At 42.1% G+C, this 16,973-nt stretch overlaps 1 protein-coding gene across 1 annotated transcript in view; it reads left to right on the top strand.

Moving 5' to 3' along the window:
• The window catches only part of PCDH15 (protocadherin related 15), a 2,378,624-nt gene that overhangs the window by 2,123,121 nt on the left and 238,530 nt on the right, over nt 1-16,973 (top strand). Inside the window, exon 29 of the mRNA XM_085614969.1 lies at nt 3,654-3,830. Within this exon, the coding sequence (XP_085471095.1) occupies nt 3,654-3,830 (177 nt within the window). The remainder of the gene's footprint in view (nt 1-3,653; nt 3,831-16,973) is intronic.

The following is a 16,973-nucleotide window of genomic DNA, read 5'->3' as shown; positions in this document are numbered from 1 at the left end:
GGGGAGTCTGAGAGCCCCTTCATTGCATCCATGGTCTTCCAGGAGTCAGGCAAAGGAAAGGAGAAGAGCACTGAGGTGTCTGCTGGCAGCAGGTAATTAATCTGTCTTTTTTTTCTTCCCCACGCTGCCCTATAAACATAACCATATGTTCGAAGATCACACAGCATTATAAATTATCCCGGCTCTTCATACTATATTGCAAGGCATTTTGTTATACGACAAAAACCCCACATTTCTGCGACATCACAAGGTGCACAGCAGCATTACGCCCTCATATGTCCTCCTCCTCCTAGTCCTTACCATGTGAGGTAATCCTGCGTCACGACAGCCAATATAAAAGCTAGTATTTTTTTTTGTATAATATAAGCCCCTCCCACCCACCACTATGCCTGTTTTTTTGCTGTCTGACACGTTGGTTGGAACACTGGTATGCTGTGTTTCCTGTTTCTGCAAACTTTATCTTGCTGGGGACCTACGGTGACGTGAGTTTTCTTTTAATTAATGTTTCCGTTGCCTACATCTGACAGCCTTGCTTTTGAGCGGGTGACCTTGGAGTCTTTGGGCTTTTCTTCTGTGGTGGCCTCTGACATCCAACAGTTGCATTGGCCTTCGACTCTTAAGAATTATGGTAAGCATTGGGACTCTTTCAACTCCTGGTGCTCCTCTCATGATGTGGATCATGTGGTTGGGGACCCGGCTTCTATTCTTGATTTTCTTCGAGATGGGTTTTTGAAAGACCTTCCCCCTTCTACCTTGTTTGCTCAATGGGCTGCGGTTTGGGCATTTAGGGGTCCCGGGGCCTCCTTGGAGGTTGTTGCTCCTTTCGTGAGTCAGCTTCAGTGTCGTTTATGGCTTCGTAACCGGTCACTCCTGTGATTGTGCCTTCTTGGGATTTACAGACTGTTTTGATCGGTCCAAAGTTGGCCCCTTATGAGCCCCCTGTTGGAAGCAGATTTGTTGTGGTTGTCTGCTAAGGTGGCTTTTCTGTTGGCCATCACCTACGCTAGGCGGTTGGGTGAGTTAGGTGCTTTTCTCATCTTCTTCCCTTATTTGCAGTTCCTGCAGGATAGGGTTGTTTTGCAGCCTTGACCCGGCCTTTCTCCCTAAAATTTCCTCCAAGTTCCATTTGAAGCAGGAGGTTGCCCTTCCTGATTTGCCTGGGAATGGGGATTAGCTTGTTCCTTTGACCTTGGATGTTCACAGAGACCTTCAGGTTTACCTCCAATGTACCCTGGGCTTTGGTCTTTCCCCTACCCTGTTTGTCTCCTGTGGGGGTGTGGCTAAGGGGAAGAAGGTTTCTACTTCCACCATCAGTCGGTGGGTGCGTTTGGTGCTCTGCCAATCCTATAAGTCTGTGGGTCTGCCTCCTCCATATCAGGTTCAGGGACGTTCAACGCATTCTGTGTCTGCTTTCTGGGCTGAGGTGATGGGCGTCTCTATCCAGGAGATTTGTAGGGTGGCTATTTGGCAGTCCCATCACACGTTTGTCCAGCATTATCACCTTGATGTTTTGCATGCCTCTGTGGACAATTTTGCTGTTGGCGTTTTGAACGCTGCTGTAACTTAATCATTTGTTTGGTTACATTCTTGTTATTTATCATGGATCCCTGGTATCCTGCGTTTTTCTTCTTGGTATTTTGCTTGTGAGTACCAATCTAATCCCACAGCAAGTCACAACCTAATTCCACAGCACTCAAAAGTGTGTCATGTCGTTGTGCTTGTCTATCAGACATTGCTCCGCTATGGCCGAACAGGGGAGAGCATCACATGGAAAGAGATGCCTCTCCAGACATCTCAAAAATACTTGTTAGATCAGAGGTCAGACAGGTTGGCTTCTTGGTATGTCTAGATCACCACAACATACTTCAGCGTATAGTATGGTACACATAGGAGTGTTGAGGAGTGGCTGTGAAATCTATTAACAAAACAATGATAACCGAGAACTATATATTTATAGAAAAGTTGTAATAACTGTTGCTTGGGCAATGGATGGGTAGGAAAAGAAGCAAGAGCAAAGCTAGTTAGATGACTTTTGAATCCCAAAAACGGAGAGAGTTTTTAGACAAATTTTGATAAAAGGCTCTCATTCATTTTTATATACAGCCTACTAGCAAGGTCTAAAACCGTGGCTTTTAATGATGCTTTTGAAATATTTTGTTGAATGGAAGGGTGAGGGTCTAAATCTTCATAACTTATCTCAGTCTGTTTTAGCAGCTGGTCTTAGATGCTAATTTCTGATGAGCTGTGCCGAGTAAACAAGAGTCAGACTCACAAACTGCTCAGGTATTACACTGGCTGTGGGTGTGGGATACCAAAAGGTTCCAAGAGCAGGCAGAGGCTTGCTGCTGCACACTGTGAATATGAACTGTGCAGAATATTTTATTGCATGGGGGTGCCCAGCTCAAAGAGTCCAATAGGCCGATATTAGTAGAAAAGTGGCTTCTTTATTCCAATTTTAATATCATCTGTTATAAAACAGTCCAGCCAACGCATTTCATTCCCATATCAGGAACTTCATCAGGGCAAGAAGCATGTAAGAAGTGGCAGTGTCCAAAGTGCCACCCAATTTCTGTAATATACGCTAATAAGTTAGCGGAACTTCTCCAAAAAGACAAAGTATTTTTGCTTTTAAAAGATCCAGATTATGAAGATACTGTCTAGTACATTCAAACCCCGTTACGAGAACCAAAGGGGCAAGTGTAATATTTATGTCCACTTCGTGTCTCTTTCGGATTTCCAATAATTCAAAGAGTTCAGTGTTTTGCACTTGAACCCCTGTATCCTAGATCATGCATCAAAGAATTCCTTTCTTTTCCGTCTGAAGGGCATTCTAAACACAGTTTAGAAAAAGTTATTATGAGAGCCTTGACTGCCGTGAAATTTGAATTAGCCGGGGAAGAAATATGTGGCAGATTTAATGCACCAGCAGAGAAAAACCACCCGATACTCAGCCCACCCTTCACTTAAGAGATCCAGAGAAGGGGGCTATTTTACAGTACAGTCTACCAAAGGAATTGGCTTAAGCGTCCTAGGTTTTATAGAAATTTAAAACAAAAATGAAAAATATATTGCTTTTTCCTCATTTCGCAGCCTTTCAATTTTAGCAAATTAACTGATTTGTCAGATTCATCAAGTACCCTCATTTACTTGTGACACAACTGGTTAGATATTGTACCATGTTACTATCCACAGGCTCATATGCCCACTTACCACAAACATAGACCAGGAAATACTGATACCTAGGTTCAGTATCAAATATTAATTTGCTACTTGATATGACAAGAATAGCAATGTCAGCCATGTGAATTTCATTACTCAATCTATAATGGAGTCATTTGACTGGAAAAGACAATTTGATAAGCAATACCAGCATATCAAAAGAAAGGTTCTAAGATTAGCACCATTTGCCAATCTCTTTTCATTTTTTTCCCGGGAGGAGGACCCAAACTGGACCCCACGTTTGTCCATTAAGCTTGCTCACTTCGCTCGCTACTAAAGTGATGCCCAACTTTAATGCCTCACCATTTTCAAATGTCACCAGCCACCAGTGGATTCTGATCCTGATTCTAGAACTTAATAAAAATGTAAATAACAGAGAAAAGGTGATAATTTTGTCTCGGTTGAAATGCTGTCTTTTCCCTCTTAATTTTCAGAATTTTGGAAGGTTATGTCAAAGATCAGATTCCAGGGGCAGCAATTGTTGTGGAGTCTATAGGTGCCCGGCGATTTGGAGATGGATATTCTGAAGAGGATTATACTCAAAGTGATCTCATGGTCTATGCAATTGACCCTCAAACAAATAGAGCAATATCACGAAACGAACTATTCAAGTAAGCATCAACATCCTATTATTACATTATAACATGCCTTAATGCTTGAAATGATCATTTTCCCTTAACATTTGACATGGTTTCTTAAGTGTGATAAGCATGAATTATTGCAATTGTTTTTTATAACACAGAAAGGTACCTCAATGAATCATTGTTGCTATTAACTATTGTATACCTATGTTTCACAACAATAGCGGCCCGTGCAGGTAAGAGCGGTGGGGTGGGGTAGGAGGGACTCAAGAGATACTGACGAGGGAAAATTAAATAAATAATCAATTTTACATCCTTGTAATCTGCTGAGAACCCCCCACCTCGCCCCGCCACTCTTACCTGCAGGGGCCGCTCCTGACAGCCATTACATGACAACAATTGTCCAAGTTTATAGAATCTGTGACTTCTTAAGTATTGCTTGTTTCCTATCTGCCCTTAAAACTTCACACACTGAAGATGATTTCTATTGAAACAGTATAGTTTCTTAAAGACACTACATGCATGGAAAGAGGTTACAGTTAGGCAGAAATTATTTTAACATGCTTTTCTGATACTACATGTTAGGAGTTTGACAGTGACGGATTGAGGAATATTGTAAAAGTCATTGAACTCTCTCATTAAGAGGTGTCCATTCATTTAGTCATTGAATGAGGCATTGGAATTTCAGGGAATGAGTTAAAAGTGAAGTCTCTTCCAAGTGTGAAAAAAATCTTGGTAGTCTTGTGATCTAGAACGCAAGTTAGATAGTGCTTGTTGATGTAAAACTCCATGAAAAAAGCAGTAGATGAAGGTGTACACGACCAGCCTGCGGGTGTTTGAGAATCGGTGGTTGGAGAAAAACCTGGAAGCCATCTGGTAGACAAGAACAGATGACGTGAATCAGTGAAGCACTTCTTCACACTTAGATAATTCAACTTATTAAAATGTTAACATACCATTCATTGTTTTAACATAAAAATAAAAATAAAAACAAGAACATTATCGTAGGGAAACCACCTTTTTTACATACTCACCTTAGATTTTTTTCCTTTTTTCTGGATCCTCTTTTTACTGGTATGTGAACTGTGCCTTTAAGCATGATTAAGTTGGCTTATTCCTAATTGACACAGTTAACTTGCCTATGCATCCCTATTATATGGCGTATACAATGCACCCTGGAAGTTAAATGCCACTTGTGGACTGCAGTACCCATTGTACCATTCACAGAGTGGACCTACACAACATGCCTTCAGGCATAACATTGTAGCATAATGGTTGCAGAGTAAGTCCTGCAGTGTGACCTAGGAAAATAACCCTTTTTGACAGGAAAGGACCTCCCTCTTTTTATATTAATGAGTCACAGCTAACTAGGCCTTGTGGTACACAAGGTAGGGTGTATGCTATTCAAAAGTGGGGCATGTAGAAAATTAATGCCACCCTGTCGCTACAATGAGAAAGCCCCAAAGCTACTTTCCTTGTGGCAGGCCTGGCTGCCCTATGTAGAAAACTAGTATAGATTAAAATATTAATTCTGTATCCCAGGTTGGGACCAGCTACAAAAAAAAATTCAAACAACCTCTTTAATATTTATTAAAAGTTCAATGTAGTGGTTGAGTTGAATGTTAAATAAATATATAGGAAGCATAACATTTATCATTACTTTTTCCTTGCCTGAAGCTCCTTGAGGCTCATATACATTACTTTCCCAGCAGCTGTCAATCAAGTGTTTCACCTTAGCAAGGTGTGAACACTGCTTCTAGAGCAGGAAAAATGACCTGGGAGAGGTGAGGTATTTTCCTCTCATGGCAGGGGGACCAGTTGGGGTAGTCCTAGGGACCTAATTAGCTTTAAAGGGACATGTCTACTCACTATGAAATGTCAAGTAATACCTCCAAAGGTGCAGCTTTCTCCCCATTGTCAGGCTGGCACCATACGCAGTGGAATGAAAGCTACCAACAGAACCAGTATTGAGTCACTACAGTTGAAAGTACTCATCACCCTGGCTGCAAATTGTCTGGACATACATGCTCTGCACATGGGAAGAAGGATTTTCCCAACTTGGATTTTGGGAATAAGGTACATTGTGGAGTTGCTTGCAGTAGGGCAAACAGTAACCGCTACAAAAGTGGGTAGGGTTGCTCCAGGGAATTTTTACTCCATTGGTTAGTTAAGAGCCATGAGCCACTTCACCCAGTAGATAGTGCCAGCATAAATATGCCAACCCACGGCCTCTTCCCTAGAACACTTTCTGGACCTGCAGAATGACTGCACCTACTGTTTGTGACCTGTGAGGACATGAAGACGTGGATCATCGCTCACTTGTAACCAGGATAGCAATGTGGACTTTACAGGTCAGACTACTCATCTCCTTTCTGGTTACAGGGACATAAAAAGCTGTAAGGGGGCTTTTCATGAAGTGCCCAGCACCATTAGCATCTGGACATGGACTGGACCCAGCTGCTGGCTTCTGCGTGATACCTTGAGAGTCTCTAAGTACATCCCTTGAGAACATGGTAGCCTTAGAGGTGCACTCCTGTGTTTGTTTGGTCACCTGAAGAAAGTTTGGAAACCTTTGAAAACATTGCCTGTTATAATTTGCATGCCACACTGCAGCTGGAATGGGACAGCCAAGGCCACTTTGAACAAAGGAGGAGAGCTAGACCTCAGGAGCCAACACAGGAGGGGCTCATCTTTGAGGTTATGAGGGGAAAGAATGTCATCATAGGGGAGAGCCAAGGCTCTCACGGGAGCTCCTAACACAGACAACTTGAAATTATCATATATATTATTGTCCCGGAATAATGTGAGGAACGGATAGGAAAGGAGTGGAGGGAATATGTGGAATCCATGAATTGGCCATGGGTGCCTCACTCCTAGAGCTTTCCACCCCCACCTAAAAGCCCCTGCCAAGGCAGAGACAACTGAGAAGGCCAAGGAACTGGGAGTAAAGACAGCCAGGATACCCAGCTGGAAGAAAATACCACCTGATGCCCTACAATAAGGAACTTTGCAACTGTAACTCCAGCTGCCCCCCAGCGCTAGTGGCACTGACCTTTTAATTCCACCTGAGTAATAGTTTGTGGAAGGGACCTGCGGGGGATATTGGATGTTTCCCCTAGGAACTCTGTGAAGAATGGTCCTGAATTCCGTTCACCCACTAGTGCTCTTCAAGGAGCCAGTAGCCTCTCTGAAGGAGGAGTGCAGGAGGGGGCATTTATGTGGTTAGCTGAAGAAGGGCTGCATAGGATGCCCACGCCAGCTGGAGAAGAGTTCCAGGGAACAGGTAGTGGACAGGTCTGATGCAGGGAGCCAGCAAATCCATCACCCCACAACAAGTGTATCATTAGAGGCCAAAAGGCCTGAAGAGGAGGCTTCTGGTGGCTACAGCTTTCCACCTGAAGCAAAGCCGTACCTCCCTCATCGGAAAAAAACGACAAGGCCCAATATACAACCTAGTCCTACTTGGGAACGAAACAGAGAATAAAGCAGATGGTGGTTTTCATCCTTGAGAGGTTTTCCCCAGGGAAGTGCTAATTCAGCAGGTGTTGGCAAACCACTTAAAGTCAAATCAAATGGGAAAGGGGCGTGCCTGGGGCCCCCTCCCCAAGACAACTGGGACTCATTCTTCACGGACTGATACAAGTCAAGTGTTCCAGGGCCCCAAACCCCTGGGACAAAGGAAGGGAAAAGAGTGATCGGCCTGCAGGTTTGTAACAACACTGATACAGGTAAAAGGCTTAACAGAATTAATTCTCACGACACAAGAGAGCACATTGACAGTTTTCACAGTAAACAATAAACTGTCACGGTACAACCCCCTGCCTCAACATTCTATGAGTCATTCTCCTGGAGGATGATTTGTCCAGATCAGCCATAGTTTCTTCATTTGGGTCAGGTCTTGGGATCAATTCAGCATTGGAGTTCATTTCATGGTTGACTCTACCATACAGGTGCATTGTGAGAAGGAGGTTATTCCATCTTGTCTGCAGAAAAATACTCCTAATCATCATCAACCACATACTCAAACACGTCACAAACTCACAGCCTGAGCATTCTTACCCACACATTTGGCAATTCTTCTAACACTCTAGCATTTGACATCATTGTGATTCTTTCCTTCCACATTTGAGCATGGCAGTTGTGAAAAACTGTGCACAGTTGTTTAGTTTCCCTGGCACATAAGATGAATTCATTAACTAAAGACTCTTTAGGACCAACTCCTCATTCATAAATTTTGTGGCCAAGGTATTCGACTTGATCCTTGAATAAGTAACATTTTTCAGGCATTGGGACTAGACCATTGCTTTCTAATCTAGAATACACAGCACTCAGCAATCCATAGTGGTCCCAAATTGTTTAGATAAATACTAAGATGTTATCTAGGAAACCTCCAATCTTATGCTCCATATCTAACAAACGGTATATTGCATGCGGAAAAACAGGCACCACTGAATCAAAGGTGAAATGATATCTGTCTATACTGAAAATGCCCAAAAGTTGGTATGAAGGCTGTTGAAGGTTTAGAGGCTTCAGTAAAAACCACCTGGTTATATCCTTAATGCATCAAGTGTTGAAAACACTGTTGCTCCTTTGAGAAGTGGAATTAGCATGCTTTCTTTTGGTAGGGGCTGCTAGTCAATAATAATGTTAGAATTAAATGTTCTGAGATCCACGCACAAAGTCTAATTGATTTTCTTTGTGACGAATATGGGTGAAACCCTTTTAGGAGATTCAATGACCTCAATACTTCCTCTAGACAACAGATCTTGAAATAGGTTTTGTAGGTTTTTCCTTATGCACAGGAGGAAACCTCTTAGTTTTTGTTTTATAGGAAAAGAGGCTTACTTAATTATGATCATATGTGTGAATATGTCAACTCACCCACACCTCCACTGAATGTTTTTGGAGATTCATTTATAATTGTGGAACTGCAATCTTGTTCCCTAATGTTTAATACTGGGTCTGCAGGATTGAGATTCAACATATTTTCGTCTCTCAAGCCTAGTTCATATACCCCTTTGAAGGCTACATGGATTTTTATGGTAACTGATCTAACTTTGAATTCTGCTGGGGAAGGGAAATATGCATTGAAGTCAATGGTACATCCATCAAAAGCATCTGCTTTAACATCTGAAGTGAACAAGACACCAATTTGTGTAAGTAAGGAGTCAAAAACATTTTGGTTGGTGACTGTATAAGGTGACCCTGAATCAGCCATTATATTCAACCTTAGGCCTAAAACATGTAACGTGCATATAGGAGGCTAATCAACTTCCCCCTTTATTTTGTTAGTAGGTACTTTTGCAATCCAAAAATGTATTGTTTTATTTAAATTCATGGACCAACACTTGTTGTGCTTAAGAGTTTGTGTTTTTGGATATTTGTCTCTGCAGTGCCACCTCAAACCTTTTGCCTGCTTCCCTCCATTTTATGTTGCTGAACTTTAGTCCTGTTGGCCTAATAAAGTGTTTGCGCTCACTCACCTAAACATTGTTAAATTGGTGTACACCTGATTAACATATTTAATTTGATTTACTTATAAGTCTCTTGTAGAGTGGTATGCCATATTTCCAGGGCCTGTAAGTTAAACGCTCCTAATGGGCCTGCGGCACATATTGTGCCACCAACTTAGGTTGTCCCTTAAAACATGGCCCAGGTCTGCCATTGCAGCCTGAATGCAGTTTTCAAGTTTTAAGCTGCAAATTTGACTAGGCAATATAACCCACTTGTCAAGCCTGAAACATCCCTTTTATATATATGTCTCCCGTAAGGTAGGCCCTAGGTAGCCCACAGGGCATGGTGCATTGTAATTAAATGGTTGAACATGTACTTTTAAATTTTACATGTCCAGGCAGTGAAAAACTCTTGCATTCTTTTTTTACTACTTACTTTTTTAAACTTTTTTTACCTACTGTGAGGCCTATCATAAAATTGGGTTGCCATATTACATTTAATAAATGATAACTTTTGATTGGGAATAGATAAGCATTTCATGTTTGGAATGTACATAACTGTAATTAAAATTCCTCTTTATACTTAAAGTCGGATTTAAAATTACAATTTTGAAAATGCTTGCAGCCTCACCTGGGTCACATGACTTGGGGAAGTTGGCAGTTACATCTTGTGAATTCCTTCCAGTCACACAATAGAGGATTTAGGTGTGTCTGAATGGGCCATCTGCTGGCAGGATGGGGTGGAGCCAGGCACAGCCCATTTGCAGCTCAATAGGCTGTGCTCTGCTTTCACATATTGCAGCCAGCTTGGAGCCAGGGCAGGGGAGTCAGGAATTTCCATGCGCTTCAAAAAGTAACCTCTACAATCATCTCCTAACTTCAAAGAAGGGACCCAGTATACAAATAGAGCCCTAAGACCCACTCTTCAGTTCACTTTCTAGACTTGTAGCAGGAGTCCCAGAGGAGTTGACTGTCTTGTGCTGTGGTCTGTTGTGTACTCCACAAGACTGCTTTGCTGCACCTAGAAGGAATACTTCACTGCCTAGAGCCTACATTGAACGCTCTGAAGCCTGCCCTGCTGTTTGAGCCTTACTTCTCCACCTGAACCCAGAACCACCAGAGTGAGTCCAAGGGCTAGTTTGTGGACCTCCTGTTCAGTGCCACAGGAGCATAACAGGCTCCCACCTTCTTGAACCTGCACCTGGACCCGACCTGAGTGAGTCCTAGCCCCCAAGTGGTGCCTCTTTAGCCCTGGACCCTTGGTGGTGGTGCCAAATGTGCCCACATGGCAAAACTACAAAACTTGGGACTTAAACAATTTTTAGCTAAAATCTGCTCTGAGAACAGACGGAAGACTGGAACTAACATGCCCATCGATACACCAGAGGTACAGAGCTGGTCGATCTGACTGCACAGCGGTTTCCGCTATGGTCTTCTCCTCAACAGCAAATCCTATTCAGTGGTCCATCACCAGCATCCGGCCTCCTAGAACTCTCACCGCCTACATCCTCCTTCCTTGTCCCACTAGAGATTTTCAAGTTTCATAAAAGTAACTAAAGACCTGATTATGAGGACTGCCATACTTATGGGGGTGCAGCGGTGGTGGTTTGGCCACCGCCAGACTGGGAGTCTGATGGGCCCATTACAAGTTCGGCAGTCGGATCAGTATTTCATCGGTGCAACCAGATCAGAGATCCCAGGCAGAGGCGCAGCGGTCTTGAACCCATATTATGCTTTGAGGGACCACTGTGGTCCCACCAAGCATATTACGAGTTTCATCTCAGACACAGTTTTCATGGCAGTTCCTCCATGAAAACCGTGGTGGAGAGGAAACAAAGGCTTGCCTCTAGGCCATTGGGTACAGGCAGGGGGGCACATGTTGTGCCACCCCTGGGTGCATGCACCCCAGTATCTTCACGGCATGGACTGCACTAGTCCATGACGTGAAGGTACGTCCTCAGACGTTCCCATAGCGGTGTGCCTATTTCAACACCTAAAAAGAAAAGTAAAAAGGATTGTGAATTCCTGCTTCAGGAATCTGTTAATAAAATATTCATAAACGTCAATGAAAGATCGCCCAACAATGCCCTGTCAGGTACTTAACTTTGCCTATCTGTACCTTGTGGTGCCCCACCAATGGTTTACCCAGGTCTTGTGGGGATTGACGGAGGTATAGCAGTCCTAAGACTACAATTGCAGTCTAATAATAGTTAAAGGAAGACTATGAGTCAGCTGTTTTGGATTTATAAAACGCTTTATTGGCAATATTGGTAATGAACAATATAATATTTACCATTATAATGAATGCATTTGAATATGGTTAATGTCTTCTTTGAGTTTAATTGTGGTTCAATGTCCAAATATGACACATGGCTGCTTTTATTATTGTAGTGACACCCTGATTAATCCAGTAGACTTGCCTTATGTAGTATGACACCCTTTTCTAATGTGATATTGCATCTAGTTGGGTAATATTGTGACTACGGGGTTCAGGACCCTAAAGAGGTATAATGTGATATGAGTGAGTCAACAGAGGTATTGCCATCTATCTCATGTACATATTTGTCATTTCGTGGGTGATATTAAGTAGTGTGTATGTAATAAAAGAAAAAATCTCACTGGATAATGAATTATCGAGTATCGCTGTTAGTACCTGCAAGTTGAGGTTGCTATCCCACATGACCTCCTCTGTGTAGGTCTTGGAATGATTTCCTTCGCTACCCTTAGGGAGTCAAGTGGTACAATGCAGTACTTGGTTCCCAGTAAAAAGAAGAATTATCGCTTGTGAAGGACTCACATTCTTAACAACTTATTACTCAAGTCCTTGCGCAGATGGTTAAGGAGGCATTTTTGTTGTGCTGCTCTGCCTGCATTTGCCTCACTCCAAGGAAGGTGGTGAAGAGCACAAATAATTACCTGTGTTTGAAATGTGTGAACAAAATTTAGTACATATTGAACAAACCCATTAAGCTATTCACTCACTCTTCAGAAACTGTAATAGATGTAGAAGAAAAAACAGATTCAAACATTTGTGGCCTAATTGCAATGAGTCCGCCCGATACCGTCTCAGTACTGGGACCGACTGAACTCTGGCTGGCAGTCCCGACCGCCTAATTTGGATGCGACCGAACACTGTTCGATCGCATTCCTACATTTCCCTATGGGCTGTAAACCATCTGTAATACATGCTCCCATAGGGAAATAGAAGGTGCTGTTCATCTCTGCACCCCGTGGTAGACACCTCGGGGTGCAGAGATCAACAGGTGAGCATACACCTCCTCCTCGGCCCCCAACCAGAGGGCGCACATACAATCAATCAGGCGTTTGTTAAAGCACGACTACTCATCCGTAAGGATCTCAAGTCACGGGGGGTTAGCAGGTTCCAGTCCATCAAGGGGGGGTCTGTCGAAGATCCAGGTATTGAGGTTTCTTGCAAAGATGGGGAACGCTGTTATCTGTCTGAGGTGGAGCGGAAGGGCGTTCCAGGCTCTGGCCGGGCGAGGAAGGAGAAGGAGCAGCCTCCCGATCTGGTCTTTCTGGTGCGGGGGACCACGTTGTAGGAGAGCTGGGCTGATCATAGGATCCTTTGGGGTGCGTGGAATTTGAGTCGGCTGTTCAGGTATGCTGGTCCGGTGTCCTGGAGGGCCTTGTGGGCATGGGTGAGCATCTTGAAGGTGACTCTAGCTTTGATGGGGAAACACTGGAGTGTGCGCAGGTGCTGGGAGATGCGGCCGTGTTTTGGCAGGTCGAGGACCAGTCTTGCAGGGCGTTCTGGATGTTCTGTAGCTTGCAGGTGAGGTTTTTGTTTATTCCATCATAGGGTGCGTTGCCAAAGTCGAGTCTGCTGATGATCAAGGCGTGAGTGACGGTCTTTCTGTGTTCAAGGAGGATCCATTTGAAGGTCTTACATAGGAGGCGGAGGGTGAGGAAGCAGGAGGTCGAGACGGAGTTGATCTGGCAGTCCATTTTGAGCTCGGAGTCCAGAATGATTCCAGGTTGCGTGCGTGGTCCGTGGGGGTGTGTGGGCTTCCGAGGGCGGGGGGCCACCAGGTGTCGTTCCAAGCGTCGGGGTTTGGGCCCATGACGAGTATTTCTGTACTACAAGGAGGCCCTGCTGAGGGCGCCCAAACACGATTTCCGACATGGTTTCCATGTCAGACAAGCCAGCATGGAAGCCATGCGGGAAACCAAGTATCGTAATCCAAAGGGAGGGAAGGCCCTCCCTTTGGGATAATGAGCTGGTTCCAACTGGCTGAAGGGCTCCTTAAGCCCGTCAGAAGCCAGCCAGAATGACTGGCCAGTTTAGTTTCCGACTGCCAGCATTGTAATGCAAACGAATTTAGGGCAAACCCAATATACCCTTGAGGGCTTGGGCAGATAAATTTAAGAAGGTAAATTTGCCAACAAGGGATTTTGTTTGAAAAGAAATGATTACTTGAAAATTTCAAAAAACTTAATTTGTAGATGTGTTTAAAAAAATTTAACACCACAATGGAATTAATCAATTGATCTAATCTTCAGATATTAACAACAACAAACACGGGGATTTTAGTTTTGTGATTTAAACACAGGGGGCCCGATTCACAGAACTAACTTAAGACAAAATCCTAAACTTACTACCATTTTGGTATTCACAGAAGGCACTTACTCATTTTGGTATTCACAGAAAGCACTTACTCATTTCGGTATTCACAGAAGTTAGGAGTCCTAACTTTAGGACTCCTAAATGCCTTCTGTGAATACCGAAAGTCTTAAAATTAGGATTTTTCTACGTTTAGTAGTAGTATAGTTAGGACTCCTAACTTTAGAACTCCTAAATGCCTTCTGTGAATACCGAAAGTCTTAAAATTAGGATTTTTCTCTATTTAGTAGTCCTAAGTTTAGGACTCCTAAGTTTAGCACTCCTAAATGCCTTCTGTGAATACCGAAAGTCTTAAAATTAGGATTTTTCTCAGTTTAGTAGTAGTATAGTTAGGACTCCTAACTTTAGGACTCCTACATGCCTTCTGTGAATACCGAAAGTCTTCAAATTTTGATTTTTCTCAATTTAGTAGTCCTAAGTTTAGACTTAGGACTACTAAATTGAGAAAAATCCTAATTTTAAGACATTCGGTATTCACAGAAGGCATTTAGGAGTCCTAAAGTTAGGAGTCCTAACTATACTACTACTAAACTGAGAAAAATCCTAATTTTAAGACTTTTGGTATTCACAGAAGGCATTTAGGAGTCCTAAAGTTAGGACTCCTAACTTCTGTGAATACCGAAATGAGTAAGTGCCTTCTGTGAATACCAAAATGAGTAAGTGCCTTCTGTGAATACCAAAATGGTAGTAAGTTTAGGATTTTGTCTTAAGTTAGTTCTGTGAATCGGGCCCAATGATCTTTATATATTCATCAGAAATAAAAGGAGTACAAATAAGACAATGCTTTGTGCAATATTTCATGAAAAGTAGGGGGCAATATTAGATCCACATTTCATCAATAAAACATCTATTCCATCTTGATTTGGACAGAGACAAAACTCATTATTGAGAGAATAGTCAGCTGTACATAACAAATATTCTGAAAATAGATGGTAGAGTCGACGTTTCGGTCTTGAGTGGTGTCAATCCGTCAGACCATCTTCAGGACAGTTATTGCATAATAAAAACTCCTAAATGAACATAATACAAACAGTTACATCCATGTGGACATAATTTGTGTTGTCAAAATTTAAATACATTATCTATTGAAAAACCAAACCCGTGTGCGAGAAAATGAAACTTTAAATATTGTTGTCTAACGAAGACTGCCTCCATCTAACAGTTATTGTTGATAGAGTAGTTATCATTTTTATATCAGATAGTTGCCTATTGGAAAGGGCAATTTCTAGAGAAAGAGCAGAATTTGCTTACTTTCTGAATCTTTAAGCGTTCTCACGAGACTTAGTTTAAAATCGTGAAGTGAACATTTTTCATTGGTGCTGCAACAGAAGAAGTAAAAACTCAGCAGACAATTACAATGAATCATTGTGATTTCAAAGAGAAATGAAGGGGGTATAATCAGATCCTACCAGTTAGTCTTTGAAAATTATCCTGCCAATTTGTTTAAAAGTGGAAGAATCTTTCCTTCTCTGGTATCGCAGCTGTATGACAAAGTAAAATAGTGTCATATTATACAGTGACTTTCATCTGTGCTAGTTGTTATCATCCTAACGTTGCTGCCTATACCGAAAGTCGATATTTCAGCAATGTATTTTCTCAGTATCGATTCACTTATAGTTCCGCAACTTTCTCACGGCGTACAGTGCTGCAATATTCTAGAGTGGCTACATTTATTTATTTTAATAGTGCTATTTACACCTGTAGCCCATCTTTAAGCAGTGCATTATATTGATGGTGTCAACTCGCTTAGAGCCCAGATAGTCAATGAGAATGCGAGAGTATGCATCTAATTAATCTATTTTTCAATATATCGGATGGCTGTATTATTGTTATTCGATAGATGTTAAAAAGCTTCTGTAGGTCTTACACGGCTAGCATTAAAAGTTTACAGTTAGTCATTACTAACAGTCCATCGTACCTAAATGTGGTAGTGACTCTGAAGGGAGAGTAAAGGAAACATTTTTCGGGCTGAACTGAACATAAGTCTCTAGCGACCGAGTAGTCAGTTTAAAGAGGTGCAGTAATTGTACTTGTTTTACAAGGAGTATACATGCTCGAGTCATCGTACTATTTAAAGACCTCGCAAACACTCTCTAACCAAACAGGAGCTGGAATCTACTTACATGTCTTGAATCTGAATTGAAGTACGCATGGGGATCCGTCCGAGTCCGGAAAGCCTAATTCTTCTACTCTCACTCGAGTGTTTTTAAAGGCAACCGGCGACTTAAACAGGAAAGTTGATGCAGCTGATGCCGGAAATGCATCTAGCTTGTTTTAGCGTCGTAACGGAGCGGCCATCTTTGACTACCCTACTCATTGGGGTTTCGCATGTTATTGCTACTGATGTTTAATGCACCAACTTTGTTATGACCACGCCTTTGGATGTTAAATCTATATTCCTGTTGATCAAGTATCTTCAAGATTAAGAATACGTGAACTGGATTAATTCGTGATTCTTTTCATGTAAATGATGATTCAAACGAGCCTACATTGGTGAACTCATCGGACTACGAAGTCCGATAGCAAAGCCATTACGGGTAATTCGCGGTAGAGCTCTTAATTAAGAACCATCATGTGGGGGAGTCTTCTAATTGTTCTAATCACTCTATTATTTTAAGTTTTCAAAATATTGTACAGACATCAGTACATCTCTCCTGAGTGAATGATTACATAGCAATAATACAGGCAGTGTTCGTGTGCATCGCTGTACAACATTTGTAATCCTATATATTTATCAAACATTGTATCCACCATAGATAATTACTGTGGTCAACCAGTTTAAGTTACAGGAGATCTCAAGAACATCATTCAGGAATTTATACCTCTATACATTTTTCTTTAACAGGGTTGCTTCATTTGAATTTGATGTTAACAGCAAGCTTCTATATAGTTAACATAGTGGCTTTCTCAAGGACTATATTGTGTACATTTCAACAGCTATTGCCAGTTATATATTTAAACATCAGATACATTGTTGTTGCTAACATCCTCATAACCTGAACATCATAGAACAAACTCTGTGTCTGTATGAGAATGACAACTTCATGCTGAAAAAGCAAAACCAAACGTTGTTAAATT

The sequence above is a fragment of the Triturus cristatus genome, chromosome 1_2 (genome assembly GCF_964204655.1).
Source record: "Triturus cristatus chromosome 1_2, aTriCri1.1, whole genome shotgun sequence".
In the NCBI taxonomy this organism is placed as follows: Eukaryota; Metazoa; Chordata; class Amphibia; order Caudata; family Salamandridae; genus Triturus; species Triturus cristatus.
The sequence above is the reverse complement of the archived record's forward strand: the minus strand, read 5'-3'. Positions and strand labels throughout refer to the sequence as shown.